The 21,654-nt window shown below is 38.5% G+C and overlaps 1 protein-coding gene across 2 annotated transcripts in view; it reads left to right on the top strand.

Moving 5' to 3' along the window:
• RPGR (retinitis pigmentosa GTPase regulator) overlaps positions 1 to 21,654 on the top strand; it is a 61,612-nt gene that overhangs the window by 24,400 nt on the left and 15,558 nt on the right. The window contains exons 8-15 of one of the 2 annotated variants that reach the window (XM_030934291.1): positions 66 to 221; positions 3,468 to 3,592; positions 6,095 to 6,280; positions 7,823 to 7,988; positions 13,749 to 13,840; positions 14,240 to 14,305; positions 17,226 to 17,406; positions 18,024 to 18,175. In XM_030934291.1, the coding sequence (XP_030790151.1) occupies positions 66 to 221; positions 3,468 to 3,592; positions 6,095 to 6,280; positions 7,823 to 7,988; positions 13,749 to 13,840; positions 14,240 to 14,305; positions 17,226 to 17,406; positions 18,024 to 18,175 (1,124 nt within the window). The remainder of the gene's footprint in view (positions 1 to 65; positions 222 to 3,467; positions 3,593 to 6,094; positions 6,281 to 7,822; positions 7,989 to 13,748; positions 13,841 to 14,239; positions 14,306 to 17,225; positions 17,407 to 18,023; positions 18,176 to 21,654) is intronic. The other variant, XM_030934292.1, reaches the window with a different exon arrangement.

The raw sequence follows: 21,654 nt of genomic DNA, 5'->3' as shown, positions 1-21,654 counted from the left end.
CAGATATGATGGTAACAGTGTCTACTTCCATAATCCTTCTCTTGTATTTGCCCCTTTCGTTTCAGAGAATGCTGTGTATACGTTTGGCCTGGGACAATTTGGTCAGCTGGGTCTTGGCACTTTTCTTTTTGAAACTTCAGAACCCAAAGTCATTGAGAATATTAGGGATCATACAGTAAGTTATATTTCTTGTGGAGAAAATCACACAGCTTTGATAACAGGTATGGATTAGAATTTCTGTTATATATTTATAGAACGGGGTATATTTTATTACAAAATAAATTATATATGAAATGAATGTATCTAACTTAAGTAAAGGAATTAATGACTGAGAAAAATGGAATTCCGTGTTTACTATTCCAAAGTATAAAGTCGTGAGCTCCTTTTTATTATTTTAATTCAATTTAGAACAATGTAAATGATCCCAAGATTTAGAACCTCACAATAGCCTGCTGATGTCAGAAGTTAGACCATAGTATTATTCTTTTGCAGAAAACAGGAATCTTTTTGAAATTATATCAGTTTGAAGGCTCTTAACTCTGCTCAGGCCAAAAGGAAAAATCCCACAAGCAGAAACTTATTTTAAAACATTCTTCCTATTCAGTCTGACAGAGCTGCATTCAGGCCGAGTCGATTCTTATGTTTTTGCCACCTGGAGGTGTTTTCAGGAATGACTCCTTTCCTTCTCTTTCCACAGTGTTAGAGAGAAAGGCCCCTCAGAGACCACTAAGTGGATACCTTCTTCCACTCTGTGGTATCACCTTCATGCAGGGAAATGTTCCTTTGAGCCCACTTCTCAGCCTCAAAACTATGTGCTGCTAATAATGTAGGACTCCGTAAAGATTCCCCCCTAAATGATTCAGTCACATATATGTAGGTAATGGATATAGTCTACAGTTTTCAATGCTTTGTAACAAAAGGGTGTATAATTTCACTATTTCTGTCTAAAAATGGAGTGAATCATCGCAGTCAGAAATCATCTAGTATGTTGACATAATCCATGTACTAGCATTTCTACTTTTTTCCCTTCTTTCTGAAAAGCTCCTGCTATGAAAAAGCTCCTGAAAAAGCTACCGCTCATCTAATGGTATCTGGCTAGGGAAACTAGGAATCAGCAAATACAAGATACACTGTTCCTTCTTCCCCAAAGAACCTTTCAGAGAGGATGACCTGCCCATTATCAAGTATCAATGCTCTTGAGAACATATCATGAAATAGCATTATATAGAATATGAAAAGTGTTATTCATTCGTCATCCACTAAGAGTTATTGATGTGTATCCCTTAACTTTAGGGTCCTAGTGTCACTTTCTCTGTCCTTACTGTCATTTTTCATCAACTCTAAACTGCCACTGATAGTAAATACATAGTTTTTAATCTGTCATCTAACATACAATTTGATTAGTTAAATTTTCATAGTACCTTTACTCCTGATAAAAAGAGTTACAGCACAAATCATTGAACATTAACTTTGTTTGCCTTTTTGTTCATCAATCGTCCCTAGAGAGCAAGTGGTGTGGAATTTTTTTTTTTTTTCCTCCAGGACTAATGAGAAGTACGTAGTGGGTTATCTGCAAGGCCTTGCCAGTTCCCCATTATAGCCAGTGGCTCATATTTTTAAAAGCTCTCTGAAGTTGGAAGTGCCATCAGGCAGCTTGGATCAGGGTTTATTTTTTTTCAGGCAAAAGACAATCAAATTTAAAAGGCAAACCTTAAAAAAACAGTTGGGTAAAGAAATCAGGTTGAAAAGAAGGAGGAAGAAGGGATAAAGATGATAAGGAGTATATATAAAAGAAGGACATAAATACTTAATAGTAAGAACTATAAGAGTCTACAGCCTGGTCAACATGGTGAAACCCCATCTCTACTAAAAAAAAAAAAAATACAAAAATTAGCCGGCGTGGCAGTGCGTGCCTGTAATCCCAGCTATTGAGGCTGAGACAGGAGAATCACTTGAACCCAGGAGGCAGAGGTTGCAGTGAGCCGAGATCGTGCCACTGTACTACAGCCTGGGTAACAGAGCAAGACTCCATCTCAAAAAATAAATAAATAAAGAGTCCAAACACTGAATATCACTTATTTACAGGGAATCTACTTATTTTTGTAAATTTATTTTTATACTTGCCACCTTACTGAATTATATTATTATTTCTAATGATCTTTCTGTCAGTTCTCTTGGATTTGCTTAGTATGCAGTCACTTTGCCATCTTAAATCAGAGGTCCCAAAAGGTGACCCAGTTGTTTCCCAGCTTAAAACCATTCATTTTCCTTCTTAATGTCCTTGAGATAAAAGTTCAAAAGTTCTTCATCTGAACTAATAGGACACTCCCTTTTCACCTCTTCAGACTCATCTCCTACCACTCTGGTGCTCCAGGCATATTAGTTGCCTTTCAGTTTCTTGCCCAAGCCATGTTTGCTCTTGATTCAAAGGCTTTCTATGTACTGCTGACTGCCTGAAGATTTTTTGCTCCCTTCTTTGTGCTGCTAAACCTTACTCATCCTTTAGGTTTTCCTTTGAAAGCCTTCCCTAATCCCCAGACTAGAGGAAAATTCCCCTCCTTTGCACCATATTAACCCCCCACCTTACTTCTGCTTCCCTGGCACTTACCCCAGTTGAGATGGAGGGTATGAAGGAGCGGCTTGAAGAAAGGAGTGTGAAGGTTCGTAATAGCTGCTATGTCAGTAAGCAAAAGGGCTAACTGGCGAGAAGTCACAAGATTACTCATTGGCGTTGTGGGCCCAGTTTCAGAGGGGACCCAAGTTTTGGTATAGGAATTAGTTAGCATTGTTGGCTTATGGCATTTACTTCAACAGTATTCCACAGCCCAGGAGCCAGATTAGTTACACTAAGCCAGTTGTAGAGATTTTATGCACATCCCACTCCCCAGGTCACATGACAACGTTTGGAGACATTTTTTAATGGTCATGGCTGCAGAGTGGAGTTGTCCTACTGGCATTTAGTGGGTAGAGGCCAAGGATACTGCTGAACATCTTACAGTGCACAGGACAGACCCACACGACCATGAATTATCTGGCCCCAAATGTCAATAATGCCAAAGTTGAGAAACTCTGATCTATCAATGACCTCAGGAAAAAGGAAAATAGACTGTGTTGGGATGTAGGGGTCAGAATACAAGCATCTCCTTCTCCTTCCCTTGGAATATATGATGTGTATCTCAAGCTCGCATGCTGTATTGCTGCTGCTCCACACACTGCCTTGCATGACGGATCATCAGCTTCACAAACCACCAAGGTTAATTGATTTATTCTCAGAATATTTGTTGCCTGATGTTACATGAAGGACCACAGAGACCATAGAGAGTGTGGAAAGATCAATAGAGTAAATTCAATGCAGAATTTGAGGGGGATAATTATAATTGCAGTATGAGTTAACATATTTATCTGTTTACAAATAGATCCATACAAGTAACACTTTTATAATTCTCTTCATTATTTTTGCATTTTAGATATCGGCCTTATGTATACCTTTGGAGATGGTCGCCACGGAAAATTAGGACTTGGACTGGAGAATTTTACCAATCACTTCATTCCTACTTTGTGCTCTAATTTTTTGAGGTTTATAGTTAAATTGGTAAGGCTATCACATTTCCCTGTTTATATATTCGTATTACTGTATTTGAATCTTTCAGTATTTCATAGAAAATAAGTACTTTTATGTTTGTATGGAAGAGTATCATAGATATATCTAAGAAATATACTTGTTTCCTGAAAGCCAAATGTCAGACATTATGCCAGTCAGAAAATGTGTTGCTCCTAATTGTCCTCCTTTAGCATCTTCCTTTTTGCTGAAATCTTGACTGTTCTGCTTCGTTCTCATGTATCTGTTGAAAGCTGGGACTGTGCCATGCCTGCAAGCTTTGTATCTTGTGTAGCACCCAGCAGAGTACCTTGCTCACAGTAGTCTTTAGTAAATATTTGCTGAATTAATGTTAGACTCTCAAATCCTGCTCAACAGAAAGTCTGATAATAAACAAAGAGTTTTGGTGGGGCACGGTGGCTCACTCCTGTAATCCCAGCACTTTGGGAGGCCAAGGCGGGCGGATCACCTGAGATCAGGAATTTAAGAACAGCTTGGCCAACATGGTGAAACCCCGTCTCTACTAAAAATACAAAAATTAGCCAGGCTAATTTTTATATAATATAGAGAAAAAATACTTGGCAGATTACATTTCTCCTTACAGTTAGAAAATGTTATTTTAATCTGGGAGAGACATTAAAAATGTGGTGTCACACGCCTGTAATCCCAGCTACTTGGGAGGCTGAGGCATGAGAATTGCTTGAACCCGGAAGGTGGAGGTTGCAGTGAGCTGAGGTTGTGTCACTGCACTCCAGACCAGGTGACAGTGAGACCCTGTCTCAAAAAAAAATAAAAAATAAAATAAAGAGTTTTGAAGATACGGTTTTTTGGCTAAATTTTCATAGGTTAAGGATGTATTATTTCAGTGTCACATCACCATCATGCATTATACCTGTATTGTTTCTTAATATTTTTGCCAGTTAAGTTTTGACTTTTGAAAATTCTGTTGACTTGATAATATTGAAATTTGTACTCCAAAGACTCAGTGTCTCATAATATGGGACACTTTCATTTATTGATTTGATGGTCATTTAATGAAAGCCTACTATGGGTAAGATAGTGTGCTAAGTATAAGAAATACAAAGTACTGGTCAGTTGCGCTGGCTCACGCCTGTAATCCTAGCACTTTGGGAGGCTGAGGCGGGCAGATCACCTGAGGTCAGGAGTTCAAGACCAGCCTGGCTAACATGGCAAAACCCCGTCTCTACTAAAAATACAAAAATTAGCTGGGCATAGTGGCAGACGCCTGTAATCCCAGCTTCTTGGGATCCTGAGGCAAAATAATTGCTTGAATCCAGGAGGCAGAGGTTGCAGTGAGCCGAGATTGTGTCATTGCACTCCAGCCTGGGCAACAACAGTAAAACTCCATCTCAAAAAAAAAAAAAAAAAGAAAGATAAAAAGAAATACAAAGTACTGTATACAGTGATGAATGAAATAACCATGTCCTCATTCATTGAGGACTTATTCATTATAGTCTTACAATTTTTAAAAGAGATATACAAAAATATATATAAATTTTAAAATTTAAAGTGTTATGAAGGAAAAATAGAACATTATAAAGTATCTAGAACCTATGTACAGAAAATACTGCACTATGGGTTTTTTTAAGCATTTTCTTGAAAATGACTTATTTCTCAAAATTCTTTGAATGCTGATTTCATTTTTTATTGTTCTGTCATCATGCATACTTGCATTTATTTTCCTCTAAGGATTTACTTTTAAGCATTAAACTTAGAAAATGTTCATATAAAGAGGGCTTAGAGACATAATTAGCCCAAGAGACTGATTCATACTTAAAAAAAAAAATTCTTCCAGTAGAACTTCTCTGAGCAATTTTTCACGTTTTTAATGTCTCTCCCAGATTAAAATAACATTTTCTAACTGTAAGGAGAAATGTAATCTGCCAAGTATTTTTTCTCTATATTATTTTAAATTGAAAGTTAAATGGTGGATTAAACTTGTTCTAATTTTCGATCACAGTATTTAAAGAATATGTATGGTAATTATGTACTTTTTTTTTTTGAGACGGAGTCTTGCTCTGTCGCCCAGGCTGGAGTGCAGTGGTGCGATCTTGGCTCACTGCAACTTCCGCCTCCTGGGTTCACGCCATTCTCCTGCCTCAGCTTCCCAGGTAGCTGGGACTACAGGCACCCGCCACCACACCCGGCTAATTTTTTGTATTTTTAGTAGAGACAGAGTTTCACCGTGTTAGCCAGGATGGTCTCGATCTCCTGACCTCATGATCTGTCCATCTTGGCCTCCCAAAGTGCTGGGATTACAGGCTTGAGCCACCACGCCCAGCCAATTGTGTACTTATTTTATACATATTGTATACACATTCTCGTTGTGCACACACATACGTATAGACAGATTCACCAAGTCAGTCTGTCTGGGAAGCCTACCACTAAGTAAATGTCTTATAGCTGATAACTATTAAAAACTCGTTTGTGTTTGAAGCCAATGTTGATTAGTTTTTCTGTGGATTTATGCTGCAGGTTGCTTGTGGTGGATGTCACATGGTAGTTTTTGCTGCTCCTCATCGTAGTGTGGCGAAAGAAATTGAATTCAATGAAATAAGTGATACTTGCTTATCTGTGGCGACTTTTCTGCCGCATGGCAGTTTAACCTCAGGAAATGTACTGCAGAGAACTCTATCAGCACGTATGCGGCGAAGAGAGAGGGTACAATGGTGGCCTATTCTGTATAATAGTATTATCTAGCACTGCAAAGAAAACTAGAAGAAAAAAATCTGTCTTCTTTTTAAATCAAAGGATCTTCTCAGATAAATTTGCTAAATAAAATTATTAGAGTTCAGTGCTTACAAACTTTTAGAGTTAATTCAGAAAAATTCAGAAAAGCTTAATGCTTTTTTTAAAGACACAAATTGGAAAATTTAAATTATAGAAAACCTTTGCATATAGACAATGGTGCTATAAAAGCATCCTTTTATAGTCCTATTTTATCACCTCACATTGAATGCTGAATTGTTTTTTCAACTGCATGTGGCTTGACTTTCACCTTGTTATATGCTTTTTTTTTATTATGGTAGTAAAAATACAACAAATATACCCACTTAACAGATTTTTAAGTGTGCAATACAGTATCGTTGACTATAGGTACAATGTTACGTTGTTCAGAACTCTGTAGAGCTTATCTTATATAATGCTATATTCTTTTGTCTTTCAGTTAAGCCTCATAAGCAGTGGAAGATTGTACACTATAAACAATGAAATGGGAAAACAAAGGAATAAGGACTTCAATTAGAGAGAGGAAATATTCCCTCTTAATTAAATTTAGAGATTTTTCTTCTGTGTTTTAAAATTATTGTTCCAATGACATATATATATATATATATATGTGTGTGTGTGTTGTTTTTTTGTTTTTTGGGTTTTTTTTTTTTTTTTTTTGAGATAGAGTCTCACTCTGTTGCCCAGGCTGGGGTGCAGTAGTGCAATCTTGGCTCACTGAAACCTCCACCTCCTGGGTTCAAGCAATTCTCCTGCCTCAGCCACCTGAGTAGCTGGGACTACAGGCGTGCGCCACCATGCCCGGCTAATTTTTTTGTATTTTTAGGAGAGACGGGGTTTCACCATGCTGGCAAGGCTGGTCTCGAACTCCTGATTTCAAGTGATCTACCAGCCTCGGCCTTCTAGCATGCTGGGATTACAGGTGTGAGCCATCAAGCCCGGCCCCAATGGCACATACGTTTTTTAAAGTAAATGGTAAATAATTTTTGAAGGTGACATTCCTTTTTTGAAAATTACTATGTTTCAAATCATGTTTTTTTGAAGGTTCCTAGCAGTTTTATTTGTAATAGCCAACATATTTCTTTTGAAGTAAAAAGGTTAAATCTGGTGTTTTGTTTGAAAAAGCATATATGGAAAAGTTGAGAAATACCCCATCAGTGTTTTGTAGTTGTTGTTAATTTACATCTTCTAAGTAATTTTTTGTTTCTCAGGGAGTGTGGAGAAAATGCACACACACTTTTCCCCCGTTATGTGAAAAATAAAGCTTCCAAATTGAAATTTAGAGCAACTAAGATACAGAGACAACAGAACAAAATGTTTTTGAGCCTTTGGGAATTATTAAGAAGTAAATGTTGTGGAGTGTCGGCATGCTTTGAACTCTTTCTCTTAAATATTTTTGCAACTTTTAGGAAGGTTTATATCAAGATTAAATATATAACATCGTTTAATAGTTTGTTTAACCTGCTTATTTTAAAGGAGAGGTCTCCAGATTCTGTTTCAATGATGAGAACACTACCTCCAATAGCAGGGACTCTTGGCCTTTCTGCTTGTTTTCCCCCCAATTTGGTCTTTCCACGTTGTTCTGAGAGTAACCTAGAGAGCGTCTTATCTGAACAGGACCTCATGCACCCAGAGGAAGCAGGTAACATTTGCTACTCTGTCTGCTCTCAGGATAAATGTGCCTTTTACTCCTGTTGTTTTTATGTTTATCTTAAGATGTTTTCTCCAGTTATATAAATTGTTCTCTCCCTGGTTAGAGCCTAACATCCCTCATTTGAACTCAACTCCAGGAATATCCTTACAAATAGAACGCACCATCAGTGCCCCAAGACTGCCATGTAACCACAGCAGCATATCTTTATAGAGCAGTGGGTAACAGTCATACTACCTTCCTTAACTGTATCCCCTTTAAACCCTGAAACCACTCGATGAACTTAGGAGGGAGTTACAGTCCTCATTTCAGAGATGAGAAAAGCAAGACTTGAAGAGATCAAATGACTTGCTCAAGGTCACTCAGCTTATAAATGAAGTGGTCAGAATTTGAATGCAGGTCTTCTGGATCTATGTGAAATTCTGTATTTAGGCAGTATAACATAATGGTTAAGAGCATGGAATATGGAGTTAAATTGATCTGGGGTCAAATGCCAGTTTTGACATTTACTAGCTGTGTGACTGACTTTGGGAAAGTTACTTAATCTCTCTAAGCCTCAGTTTCCTTGTCTTTGAAATTGATTTAATAATACTGACTTCAGAGAGTGATTGAGAGGATTCAGTGAGTTCAGGTATATAAAATAATTAGCATTGAGCCCAGCACCTCTAGAAACACCTCAGTAAATGTTGTTATGATTAATGTTAATACCTTTACCTCACTACCTGTTGATACAGATTTCATGTTTTAAGTTGCAATCCCAGCTCTTTCACTATTCTATACCTATTCTAAGTAATTTTCTTTTTTTTTTTTTTTTTTTTTTTTTGAGACAGAGTCTGGCTCTGTCGCCCAGGCTGGAGTGCAGTGGCATGATCTTCGCTCACTGCAAGCTCCGCCTCCCGGGTTTACGCCATTCTCCTGCCTCAGCCTCCTGAGTAGCTGGGACTACAGGCGCCGCCACCTCGCCCGGCTAGTTTTTTGTATTTTTTAGTAGAGACGGGGTTTCACCGTGTTAGCCAGGATGGTCTCAATCTCCTGACCTAGTGATCCGCCCGTCTTGGCCTCCCAAAGTGCTGGGATTATAGGCTTGAGCCACCGCGCCCGGCCCTAAGTAATTTTTCTTTACAGATATTTGTGTATCTTAGGAGTGTCTGTATGTTATTACAGGATGTCTAAAGAGGGAATATTCTCTCTTAATTAAATTTAGGGATTCTCGTGTGTTTTAAAATTATTGTTCCAATGACACATATATTTTTTAAAGTAAATGGCAAATAATTTTTGAAGGAGACATTCCTTTTCTGAAAATTACTGTAAGTTTCAAAACATATTTTTTTTGAAGATTCATAGCAGTTTTATTTGTAATAGCCAACATATTTCTCTATTTGATAGGGGTAAGACAAGAAACCAGGACTAGGAGATCAGAAAGTAAGCAGTAGATTTGAAATTAAGAAGATAAACCTGTCATCAGGATTAAGAATCAGGGTCTAGGAACAGATAATTTGTGTATCTTTGAGATCCGGAAGCTAGGCAAAGGGTTGAGGTAATATAGGATTGGGAACTCAGGTAAGAACTGTGGGCTGTGGGAATGGGATATTATATCTAACTAGGACCTTGGTAATGAGCTGATTTATTGCACCTGACCCACAACTTTTGTATGTTTTCTTTTGAAATAAGAATCAGTGTCTAATGGTACTCTTCAGCCCTGGACATGGAAAAAGTAGTAGATTCTGACAAGCAGTATGTAGTCTGTACAAGGAAAAAAGACATTTATGGTTTAGAGAAAATTGTTTCTCAGTCCCAGAGATTTGAATGTGAAAATATGCATGATTTTGTAGCTAGATCAAAAGGAAATGCCATCTCTTCTTGTCTTCTTGTGACTGCTAACACTCTCTTCTTAATAAAACTTATTTTGAAAGTTGTGTCTAACATATACTGTGACATTTTCTAAATCATTCACAGACTTCAGTCTTTATAATGGAGGAAAAGTATATCAGGATACGTCTTACTAAGGTGTCATTTAAGCTAAAGGATAAGAAAGGGATGGCTACACAAGGAGAATAGATGTATTTCAGGCAAAGAAAATAATATAGGCAAAGGTTTGGAGGCAGTTAAGAAGAAAAAGACAACCAGTAGGGCTAGAAAGTGAGGGAAAGGGTAAGACAAAGCGATATTGGAGAAAGAGACAGTGAAAAATTATTTATGATTTTATAGGTCATGAGGACCTACTTGATGTGAATGTTTTTCTTAAGTGCAATAGAAAGTCATTAAAAGCTTTTAAGCAGTAGACTAATGTGTTCCAATCCTATTTCCACTTTAAGATGATTATGATCATTTCTACCTCCATACAGATTATACAGAGGCCAGACTAGAAATAGGAAGAGTACTTGTGAGCCCTTTGCAAGAGATGATAGTGTATGGACCAAGGTGTTTGCAGCGTAGATGGAGAAAAGAAAAAGAAAAGAGGGACGATGTGAAATACATTATAGACATAAAAACCAACCGGACTTGCTAAACTTATTAATGCACCACACATAGGTGTGAATTAAAGTGAGGAATCAAGGATGATTCCTAAGCAAGAGGAAGCTTGACACGTTTGAGGAATAAAATTAAGAACCAAGCCTTGGATATCTGTGAGGCATCCAAGTAGAAATATCAAGCTGATTGTTGAAACACAAGCCTAAAGTTTAGAAGAGAGCCCTGGACTAGAAATATACATTTGGAAGCCATCAACATAGAGATGATATTTAAAAGAGATGGGCATGGTAACATGCCTATAATCCCAGTATTTTGAGAGGCTGAGGTGGGAGGATTGCTTGAAGTTAGGAGTTTGAGTCCAGCCTGGGCAACACAGCAAGACCCCCTCTCCCTGTTTAAAATAATAATAAAATCCATGGATGCTGGTGAAATCACCTGCTAGAGAGTTGAGTCAGAAGAGAAGAGGGCCCAGAATGTAGCCCTAAGAACGTCTAACATTTGCGAGGTAGAGAAGGAAGAGCCGGCAAAGAAGCCTTCCTCAGCTTTGTCAGCCAGTAAGGCAGGAGGTGGCAAATTAAGACAGTGTAGTGTCGTGAATGCAAAGTACTGCTCAAAGATCAAGGGAAAATAGCTCAAAGAAGTATCCAGTGGATTTGGTATAATGGAGTTTACTGGTGACCTCGACAAGAGCAGTTCTAGGGGAAGATCAGGGAAGAAGCCAGAGTGTTAAGAGTCAGTTATGAATGGGGAATGAGGAATTGAAGAGGAGATAAGATGAGCAGATAATTCCTTTGTGTATTTGCCGATGAAGTGGAGCAGAGAATTGGTCTGGCAGCTAGAGGGGGATATGGGCTCAATAGAAAATATTGGAGCACATTTGTATGGTAATGAATGAGCCAGTAGTCCTGGAGAGGGAGATAGCACAGAGGAGAGAGAGTATAACCAAAGTTGTAAAGCTCTTGCAAAACAGGAGGGGCTGGCATAGAGAGTGGTCTTTGGTAACAGGAAAAACATATCCTACATTTTAACAGGCAAATGAGAACTTGGGTACAAATATAGGTAGTTGTGTATGTTTGTTGGTGAGAAGATCAAGTGGATCAGATATGATGACTTCTGTTTTCTCAGTCAAATCTGAGGCAAGGCCATCAGTTTAAATAATCTATGTATTTTCCAAACCTATATTCTCTGCCCTCTCCAATCTATCCTGCATAACACTTTCCACATTGATCTTCCTCAGGTGCAATTCAGTTTACACATACTCCAGTGTCTTCAGTGAATTCCTAATATTTATGAAAATAAGTGTTAATTTGCCCATATAATTCCCAATTCTAGCTTTATCTCTCAATAGTCTTTTCCTTACAATCTTCATTTGGTAATAGGTAGTTTTATGGTAGTAATGTATTATGGTAGTCTACAAACAATAGCTCTTGTGCCAAATCTAGCTGGCCACTTGTTTTTACAAATAAAGTTTTATTGGAACCCAGCCATACCCATTCCTTTATGTATTGTCTGTGGCTGCTTTCTGCTACAATGTCATAGGTTGGTTAGGACAGAGACTATATGGCCCAGGAATCCTAAGATGTTTACTATATGGCCTTTTAGAGAAAAATTTGCTGATTCTTAATTTTGATCAGACTGATCTCTTCAGTCTAACTTAGTGGAAAGAACAAGGGCTGTGGAGTCAGACAGACTTAAGATTGACACTGGACACCAACAGTCACTGAAATTTAATTTCTTCATTTACAAAATGAGGATATAATACTTAACCTTCCTTGTTGTCATAGGGTCAGTGTAACATATGTAAAAGCATATGTTTCTGGCACTTGGTAAGCCGTCAAGACAAGCTTCTTTCCTCTGCTCATTTGCTCAGACTACTGTTCTGCTGCTTTATTAGGAATGGGCTTCATTGTCTTCCCCTTACACCTCCATCTCTGCCTCTCAGAATTCCACTTATCCTTCTGTGTACCTCCATAGTGAAACTTTTCCTGCTTCCCAACATATGGATGTAATTTCTCATAGACTATAACTTCATGGCAGTTACAATTTTTTAGCAACAAACAACAAAATTGTAATTGCTAATACTTAATGAACTTATTACTGTATGTATATCAAAACATCTGTTTTATACCTTAAATATAGATGATAAAAAATAAAAAAGAATTAGCAATTACTTAGGTTGCTATTCTGCTTATTACCGCACATGGAATAAATACCAAATGATTATTTGCTCGTTCAATTCAGTGGATTTAAAGGGGAGGGATCAGTGTGGACTGTCATTTTTTAGTGAAGACTTCATTAAGGAGCTGCTTCCAAATGTATCAGTGATCAATGAAGGCATAGTGAGAAATTGAGACATATGTAAAGTCAAGTAGAGCCTATGACTTTTAATGATCTACTTTATGATGTAATAACCTTGCAGTTTTCTTTGAAAGGTTCTAGGTGTTTATACTAGTTATCTGTTGCTACATTTTAAAAATGACTCTAAAACTTAGCAGGTTAAAACAAAAAGCATTTATTATTTCACACAGTTTCTGAGAGTCAGGAGTCCAGCAGGAGTTTAGCTGGGTGGTTCTGGCCCAGGTTCTTTCATAGGGTTGCAGTCACACTGTCAGATGGGGTTGCAGTTATCCGTAGGCTTGACTGAGACTGGAAGATCCACTTCCAAGCTCATTCACATGGCCATTGGCAGGAGGCCTCACTTCCTTGAGATGCTCACAACATGGACTCCTACAGAGCAAGTGATTAGAGAGAAAGAGAGAGAGTACACGTGTGTAGCCAGGGGCGGAGGGGAGAGAGAGCAAGAGAGCAAGCACAAGGGTGCATACATGTGTATAACCAAAACAGAAACTATAATGCTATCACAGGTACGTCTGCTTTATTTTACTGGCTGTGCACATACAGACCAACCTGGTATAATGTGCAAGGGAACTACACAAGAGGATGAACACCAGGAAAATGTAGGTCGTTGGGGCCCTTCTTAGGACTAGCTATTACAATGCTCGATACCTGGGTAGTTATTTATCCCAAAGGAATAGTGTTTGCCTGTTCATATGAATGAAACAATTGTAATCTAATTGGTGTCAACATTTTTAAACTTTCACAAAGATTTTAAAACCTGTGTCACTGTGAATGAATTCAGTTTCCCTGACACGAGGCTAAAGGACTTTTAGTAAAATTATACCTACACTTTATATTATAGAATAATTTCTGTTTTCTCTCCAGTTGCCTTTCACTTTTCTGTTGAAATCTGGATTTCCTTTTTCCCATTTAATCATTCAGATTATTTTCTAGATGAAATGACCAAAGAAGCAGAGATAGATAATTCTTCAACCGTAGAAAGCCTTGGAGAAACTACTGATATCTTGAATATGGTAATGATTTCCTATCGGTTTATCTAAATATGAGTTTGAATTTTAGTTCATTGTGTATGTGAATGTGTGTATACTTCCTATACTCTTATATGCATGAAAACCACTTTCTTGTTTCTTATTTTGTTTGTTATTTTTAACCAACTATATTGAGGTATAATTCACGTATAATAAAATCTGTATGGATCCTCACATTATTAGTATGGCAATTGAGAGTAGATTCTATTACTATCTGAACTGTTTTCCCTTCATTATATATATGTGTGTGTTTATATATACATATATATACATTTATATACATATATAAACACACATATATGAAATTTGTACTATATATATAGTACAAATACATAGTGTATATACTGTATTCTTTTTATAATATATATTTTTTATTTATTTCAGACACACATTATGAGCCTGAATTCCAATGAAAAGTCATTAAAATTATCACCAGTTCAGAAACAAAAGGTATAATATGGAGATTTATTTTCATTATTGTTGGTAAGAGCAGTTTAAGTTAATTTTTTGGATGGTTTTTGGAAAGAACACAAGAAACGTAAGCATTTACTTACTCTAGAATTTAAAAGACAGAGGGATACAATGTAGATAACCTCCATTTTGCCTTGTTCTGATGTTATGTATTTTCTGTAAAGAAACAAGAGTGGAAGCATTTTATTGCTGAAATTTGCTCTTTGGGATCACTAACTTAAGTTATACTAGCCATACTTTTCCTTCTGTCAAGCCATAGGTTATGATTGCAGTTCTTATGTGTAGAAAAAGACTACCATTTATTCATAGAGTGGCTCTCTGACTTTGGTTGAGTATGACTTTGAATGAATTACTATGCTGACTTTACTGAATGATATTAATATCTTTTTTAGCTTTACAATTTTGTGATTTTAGTGAAAATCTTTGATAACCTTTCCCAATATTGGGTTGGGCTTTAATTTATCAAGAAATTGATAGCATAAAAATAAGATTAAACATTTGGAAATTAGAGACTGTTCATGGGTAGGAAAGAGAGACTTTTAATGAATAACAAATAGCAAAAGAAGGAACTAGGCTGTGGTTTTCACAACCGTAGAGAGATAAAGGCCTGCCCTGAAATCCTTTGCTTTTCCTGGCTTTAAGGACTAGTGCGATGAATGAATGAGGGATTTGAGGATTAGGAAAATAAATTGGAGAAATGTAAATTGAGGGAAGAAGACTATTAAAAAAATTTAATTTCTATTTGTAGTGTCTTTGACATGTTTTCAAGTTTAAAACTCTTAAAATTGAAGTCACTGAAGTGCAGGAGAATCATGCTAAATTGTTAAAATTTAGAGCTAGTCCTCATTCGTTCTATCTATAATACTGAAAGGCATGGTGAATAACAGCATTCCTTTGAATATTGGAGAGCTGTTCGAACACAGTTGTAGAAGCTCAATGAATATTGACTGATTTTTGACTGACTATACTTCCAAGCAGACACCTTTCTTGTTTCTTTCCTTCCTCTTCCCTTAGACTCCAGGCTCTCCCTCTTCTGGGCTGCTTTATTGTACTAGGAAAAGAAAGGCATGTGCCTTTAGAAATCAGTTCTGGCAACCGGGCCTTCCTCTCTTAGGGCTCTTAAAAGAATCATGACTTTTTAAAGAGCAAGGCCAAGCACAACCAGAAACGGAAAGCAATTGCTTTTAAGCTGACATATATTTTATACTTTCTATAGTCCTTTTAAGTTTAGGCCCTACCAGGCCTACTTTAGTAAATGATAAAAGATTTATTATACTATTTCTGTGTATTAACTTGTTAATTTTTAACTTGTCGTGTTTTCATAATCTCTTTGGCACAATAGGAACCTCTTCCTAGGCCTAATCATCACAGTTTATAAAATTTGAATTAGTGAGTTTTTACTATCCAGAGACCCAAATTCATTAGATATTTGCATCCTTTAGCTTGTTTGTAGAATTTAGATCAGCAATTTGGTTTTGCCTTATTTTATCCAGCAGGAAATTAATTTTATATTGTTAATGCATTATTCAAATGTCAGTGTTTGATTTCATAGTTTTTATACAAATCTTACATTTTACACTTAATATTCTTTCCTCTTAGTGTTCTTTCATTTATAGAAATTATTATAATTAAAGAATATAATCAGTACAGGGAAGAAGGTCAAAAATTTGAAAGCGCATATGAAGGTTTTGTTTAGAAAAGAAAAATATATTCGTTATTATTTAGTTTATAGATAAAAAACATTTCATGTGCAGTTTCTTCAGTTCTAGGAGTGGACTATTCATTTTTTTTTAATTTTACATTTTTATTTATTTTGTGAATTTTGTGGACTCAAAAGACAAATGAAAATTTGAAAATTAGGCCTGGTGTGGTGGCTTATGCCTGTAATCCCAGCACTTTGGGTGGCCAAGATGGACAGATCACTTGAGGTCAGGAGTTCGAGACCAGCCTGGCCATCATGGTGAAACCTCATCTCTCTACTAAAAATACAAAAATTAGCTGGGTGTGGTGGCACGCACCCATAGTCCCAGCTACTCAGGAGGCTGAGGTGGGAAAACCGCTGGAACCCGGGAGGCAGAGGCTGCAGTGAGCTGAGATCATGCCACTGAGCTCCAGCCTAGGTGACAGAATGAAACTCCGTCTCAAGAAAAAAATTTGAAAATTAGAGATGATCGGGAAAGTGGGAAAAATATACTAAGCTGTACTATGTACAAGAAAAGTGTACTTTTTTTTCTTTGAGATGGAGTTTCGCTCTTGTTGCCCAGGCTGGAGTCCAGTGGCACAGTCTTGGCTCACTGCAACCTCCGCCTCCCGAGTTCAAGCAGTTCTTCTGCCTCAGCCTCCCGAGTAGCTGGGATTACAGGCATGTGCCACCACTCCCAGCTAATTTTTGTACTTTTAGTAGAGACAGGTTTTCACCATGTTGGCCAGGCTAGTCTTGAACTCCTGACCTCAGGTGATCCACCCGCTTCGGCCTCTTAAAGTGCTGAGATTACAGGTGTGAGCCACTGTGCCAGGCCAAGAAGTGTACATTTTTTAATAGCATCTTGCAAAATTAATCTCGAAGTTTTATGTAAGGATTGATTCGGATTGAGAAAAGAGGCAGAGAATAAATATTGATGGTATTGTGATTAATGGCAAAATTAAGGCAGGTAGTACGAGTTGAAAATTAAACACAGATACATGTTACTAAATCGAAATTAGATGTATCACAGACTAGAGAGTGGCACAAATGATCCTTAAAGAAAACAAAACTTCAGCAAACTATCTGGTACAATTTGCTATTTTTATTCTCCTAGACTTATAAAAATGTAAAATCTTGGCAATATTTAAAGTAGATAAGGTGTCCTTGTAAACTAATAGTAGTATGACTATGATAATTACTTCAAAAAATTTACAGAAACAACAAACAATTGGGGAACTGATGCAGCATACAGCTCTTACTGAAAATGATGATAGTGATGAATATGAAGAAATGTCAGAAATGAAAGAAGGGAAAGCATGTGAGCAACATGTGTCACAAGGGATTTTCATGACGCAACCAGCTACGCCTATCGAAGCATTTTCAGATGAGGAAATAGGTAATGACTCAGGCCAGGTGGGACCTCAGGCTGACACTGATGGAGAGGGTTTACAAAAAAGACGTATTTAGACATGAAAATAATAATGGTGTTGATCAACTTGATGCCAAGGAAATAGAAAAGGAAAGTGATGGGGAGGACACAGTCAGAAGGAATCAAAAGCAGAAGAAATAGTCAGTGAGAAGGAAACTAAACTGGCAGAAATAGCAGGTATGAAGGATTTAAGAAAAAGGGAAAAGAGCACAAAAAATATGAGTTCTTTCTTTGGCAACTTACCAGATAGAGGTATGAATACTGAGAGTGAAGAAAATAAAGATTTTGTTAAGAAAAGGGAAAGTTGCAAGCAAGATGTGATCTTTGACAGTGAGAGAGAATCAGTAGAAAAGCCAGATGTTACATGGAAGGTGCAAGTGAGAGTCAGCAGGGTATAGCTGATGGATTCCAGCAACTGGAGGCAATAGAATTTAGTAGTGGAGAGAAAGAGGATGATGAAGTGGAAACTGACCCAAACATATGGTATGGCAGGAAATTGATTGAACAAGGAAATGAAAAAGAGACTAAACCCATAATATCCAAATCCATGGCAAAGTATGATTTTAAATGTGATCGCTTGTCAGAGATCCCAGAGGAGAAGGAAGGAGCAGAGGATTCAAAAGGAAATGAAATAGAGGAGCAAGAGGTAGAAGCAAATGAGGAAAATGTGAAGGTGCATGGAGGAAGACAGGAGGAAACAGAGATCCTATCAGATGACCTTACAGACAAAGCAGAGGTGAGTGAAGGCAAGGCAAAGTCAGCGGGAGAAGCAGAGGATGGGCCTGAAGGTAGAGGGGATGGAACCTGTGAGGAAGGTAGTTCAGGAGCAGAACACTGGCAAGGTGAGGAGAGGGAGGAGAAGGGGGAGAAAGACAAGGGTGGAGGAGAAATGGCGAGGCCGGGAGAGGGAGAGAAGGACCTAGCAGAGGAGGAGGAATGGGAGAAGAGGGATGGGAAAGAGCAGGAGCAAAAGGAGAGGGAGCAAGGCCATCAGAAGGAAAGAAACCAAGAGATGGAGGAGGGAGAAGGGGAGGAGGAGCATGGAGAAGGAGAAGAAGAGGAGGAAGACAGAGAAGAGGAAGAAGAGAAAGAGGAGGAGAAGGAGGGAGAAGGGAAAGAGGAAGGAGAAGTGGAAGAAGTGGAGGGAGAAGGTGAAAAGGAGGAAGGAGAGGTGGAAGGAGGAGAGAGGGAAAAGGAGGAAAGAGTGGGGAAGGAGGAGAAAGGAGAGGAGGAAGGAGACCAAGGAGAGGGGGAAGGGGAGGAAAAAGAGGAGGGAGGGGAAGTAAGGAGGGGAAAGGAGAGGGGGAAGAGGAGGAAGGGGGGGGGAAGAGGAAGAGGAGAAGGGGAGAGGGAAGAGGAAGAAGGAGAAGAGGAGGGGGAAGAGGAGGAAGGAGAAGGGAAAGGGGAGGAGAAGAAGGAGAAGAGGAAGGGAAGAGGAGGAAGGAGAAGGGAAAGGGGAGGAGGAAGGGGAGGAAGGAGAAGGGGAGGGGGAAGAGGAGGAAGGAGAAGGGGAGGGGGAAGAGGAGGAAGGGGAAGGGAGGGGGAAGAGGAGGAAGGAGAAGAGGAGGAGAGGGAGAAGAGGAGGAGGAAGGGGAGGGGGAAGGGAGGAAGAGAAGGGAGGGGGAAGAGGAGGAAGAGAAGGGGAGGGGGAAGAGGAGGAAGGAGAAGGGGAAGGGGAGGAGGAAGGAGAAGGGGAAAGGAGGGGGAGAGGAGGAAGGAGAAGGGGAGGGAGGGGGAAGAAGAAGGGGCCGGTCAGACAGAGAGGAAGGGGAGATGGACGGGGGAGAGGAAGGGGTGTTGGTGGGAAGGCGGACGGAGCGGGGGGGGCAGGAGAGGAGAGGAGGAGGAGGAGGAGATAGGAAAAGGAGGGAAAGGAGAAGAAAACGAGGAACAGAGAAGAGGAGGAGGAAGAAGAGGGGAAGTACCAGGAGACAGGCGAAGAAGAGAATGAAAGTCAGGAAAGGCAGGATGGAGAAGGGTACAAAAAAGTGAGCAAAATGAAAGGATCTGTGAAATATGGCAAACATAAAACATATCAAAAAAAGTCAATTACTAACGCACAGGGAAATGGGAAAGAGCAGAGGTCCAAAATGCCAGTGCAGTCAAAACAACTTTTAGGAAACGGGCCACCGGATTCCAAAAAGTTCTGGAATAATGTATTACCACATTATTTGGAATTGAAGTAACAAACCTTAAATGTGACCCGATTATGGCCAGCCAAACAATTTAAATGCCTTGCATATAACAGGCACTCATTACATGTTGTTAAATTGATTTTATGTCAATTATTTTATGTGTAGTAAAAAAAAAGCAACTGATGCAGCTGTGTTAAGGAGCCAAAGACAACAGGAGGCACTGGTAAATTTTGGCCACTCTCAGACTAAAATTTTGGTGTATTTCACCCCCAAATTATAAAACCATAACTAGAAAATATTAAAAGGTCATATCAGATTATTAGCATTATATATTCATTAAAGGCAGCTTTAGGAAATAAGAATGTACTACAAGAGTGTTTTGTTTGTGTGTATAGATCATTCCATTTTTAAATGGTACAGATGCTTAAGGGCTATAAAAACTTCTAATTTCTTGTAAATATAGCACTTTTTAAAAGTTAGTGATTACAGTTTACCTACTGTATAGAATAATTTTCTAATAATGGATGGTATTCTAAAACTCAATTGAGGCATTCACATTTTAAAGAAAGTATTGTCTTTTACCTTTTATATGTTCTTTTTGCAAAAATCTACAAAGTGACAGCTGTGTTCAGAGCTTAGCTCCCAAAAACGTGATCTCTTTTAGTTACTCTCTGGACAGATGGCAGTATATCTAATGAAATGGTGATTAACTTAAATGTATAATCTGGCCGGGCGCGGTGGCTCAAGCCTGTAATCCCAGCACTTTGGGAGGCCGAGGCGGGTGGATCACGAGGTCAGGAGATCGAGACCCTCCTGGCTAACACGGTGAAACCCCGTCTCTACTAAAAATACAAAAAACTAGCCGGGCGAGGTGGCGGCGCCTGTAGTCCCAGCTACTCGGAGGCTGAGGCAGGAGAATGGCGGGAACCCGGGAGGCGGAGCTTGCAGTGAGCCGAGATCGCGCCACTGCACTCCAGCCTGGGCGACACAGCGAGACTCCGTCTCAAAAAAAAAAAAAAAAAATGTATAATCTGGAAATATGTAAAACTTGAAGTATTTTTTGTCCAGGCAAAGCTACTCATTGGGCTTCGGTTTCCTCATCTCTAAAATGGAGTGGATGAGATGATGTGATAACTACAGTCCCTTCTAACTCTTAAATTCTTTTCATTCTCACAGATTTACTCTATCATTGTTATTCGTGTAAGAAACGTTTTAGGGAAGAAAAATTACACTTTAAAATTAAATTAGTTTTCTATACAATTGTTTTCTTTACTCTTGAAAAGTTATGACAGCTTTAATGTCTCTTGTCTTCTGTAATTTTTTATTTCTAAACTCCTGTCATTTCCAAGCTTTAACTGTACTTTATCAGAGCCTTCATTTCCGGTATGTGTTATATGCCCTCAATGTATTCATTGACTATTCTGTAATTTCAGTTTGTCTGTTGCTTGTCAGAATGTTTCAAGTAAAATAAAAAATTAAATGTATATAGTCAGAAATTCTTTGTGAAAAGATAAACTGTCTAGTATTAGATACTGAATTTTAGAGAGGCTAGATTTCCACTAGAGTAATTACAGTTGTCTCTTAAAATTGTCCATGTACGTGATGCAGCTAATTTATCTGATTGTTTATTTGTGGCTCCTTTTTCTTTCTTTTTTTTTTTTTATCATACTTTAAGTTCTAGGGTACATGTGCACAACGTGCAGGTTTGTTACATATGTATACGTGTGCCATGGTGGTGTACTGCACCTATTAACTCGTCATTTACATTAGGTATATCTCCTAATGCTATCCCTCTGCCCTCCCCCCACCCCACAACAGTCCCCGGTGTGTGATGTTCCCCTTTTTGTGTCCAAGTGTTCTCATTGTTCAGTTCCCACCTATGAGTGAGAACATGCGGTGTTTGGTTTTCTGTTCTTGTGATAGTTTGCTGAGAATGATGGTTTCCAGCTGCATCCATGTCCCTCCAAAGGACATGAACTCATCCTTTTTTATGGCTGCATAGTATTCCATGATGTATATGTGTGTGGCTCCTTTTTCAACTGATTGCCTTTCATAGTCCCTTTTATATCCTGGACATGAG

Source organism: Rhinopithecus roxellana, chromosome 7, assembly GCF_007565055.1.
Source record: "Rhinopithecus roxellana isolate Shanxi Qingling chromosome 7, ASM756505v1, whole genome shotgun sequence".
NCBI classification, from domain to species: Eukaryota; Metazoa; Chordata; class Mammalia; order Primates; family Cercopithecidae; genus Rhinopithecus; species Rhinopithecus roxellana.
This window is presented reverse-complemented; position numbering and strand designations above follow the sequence as displayed.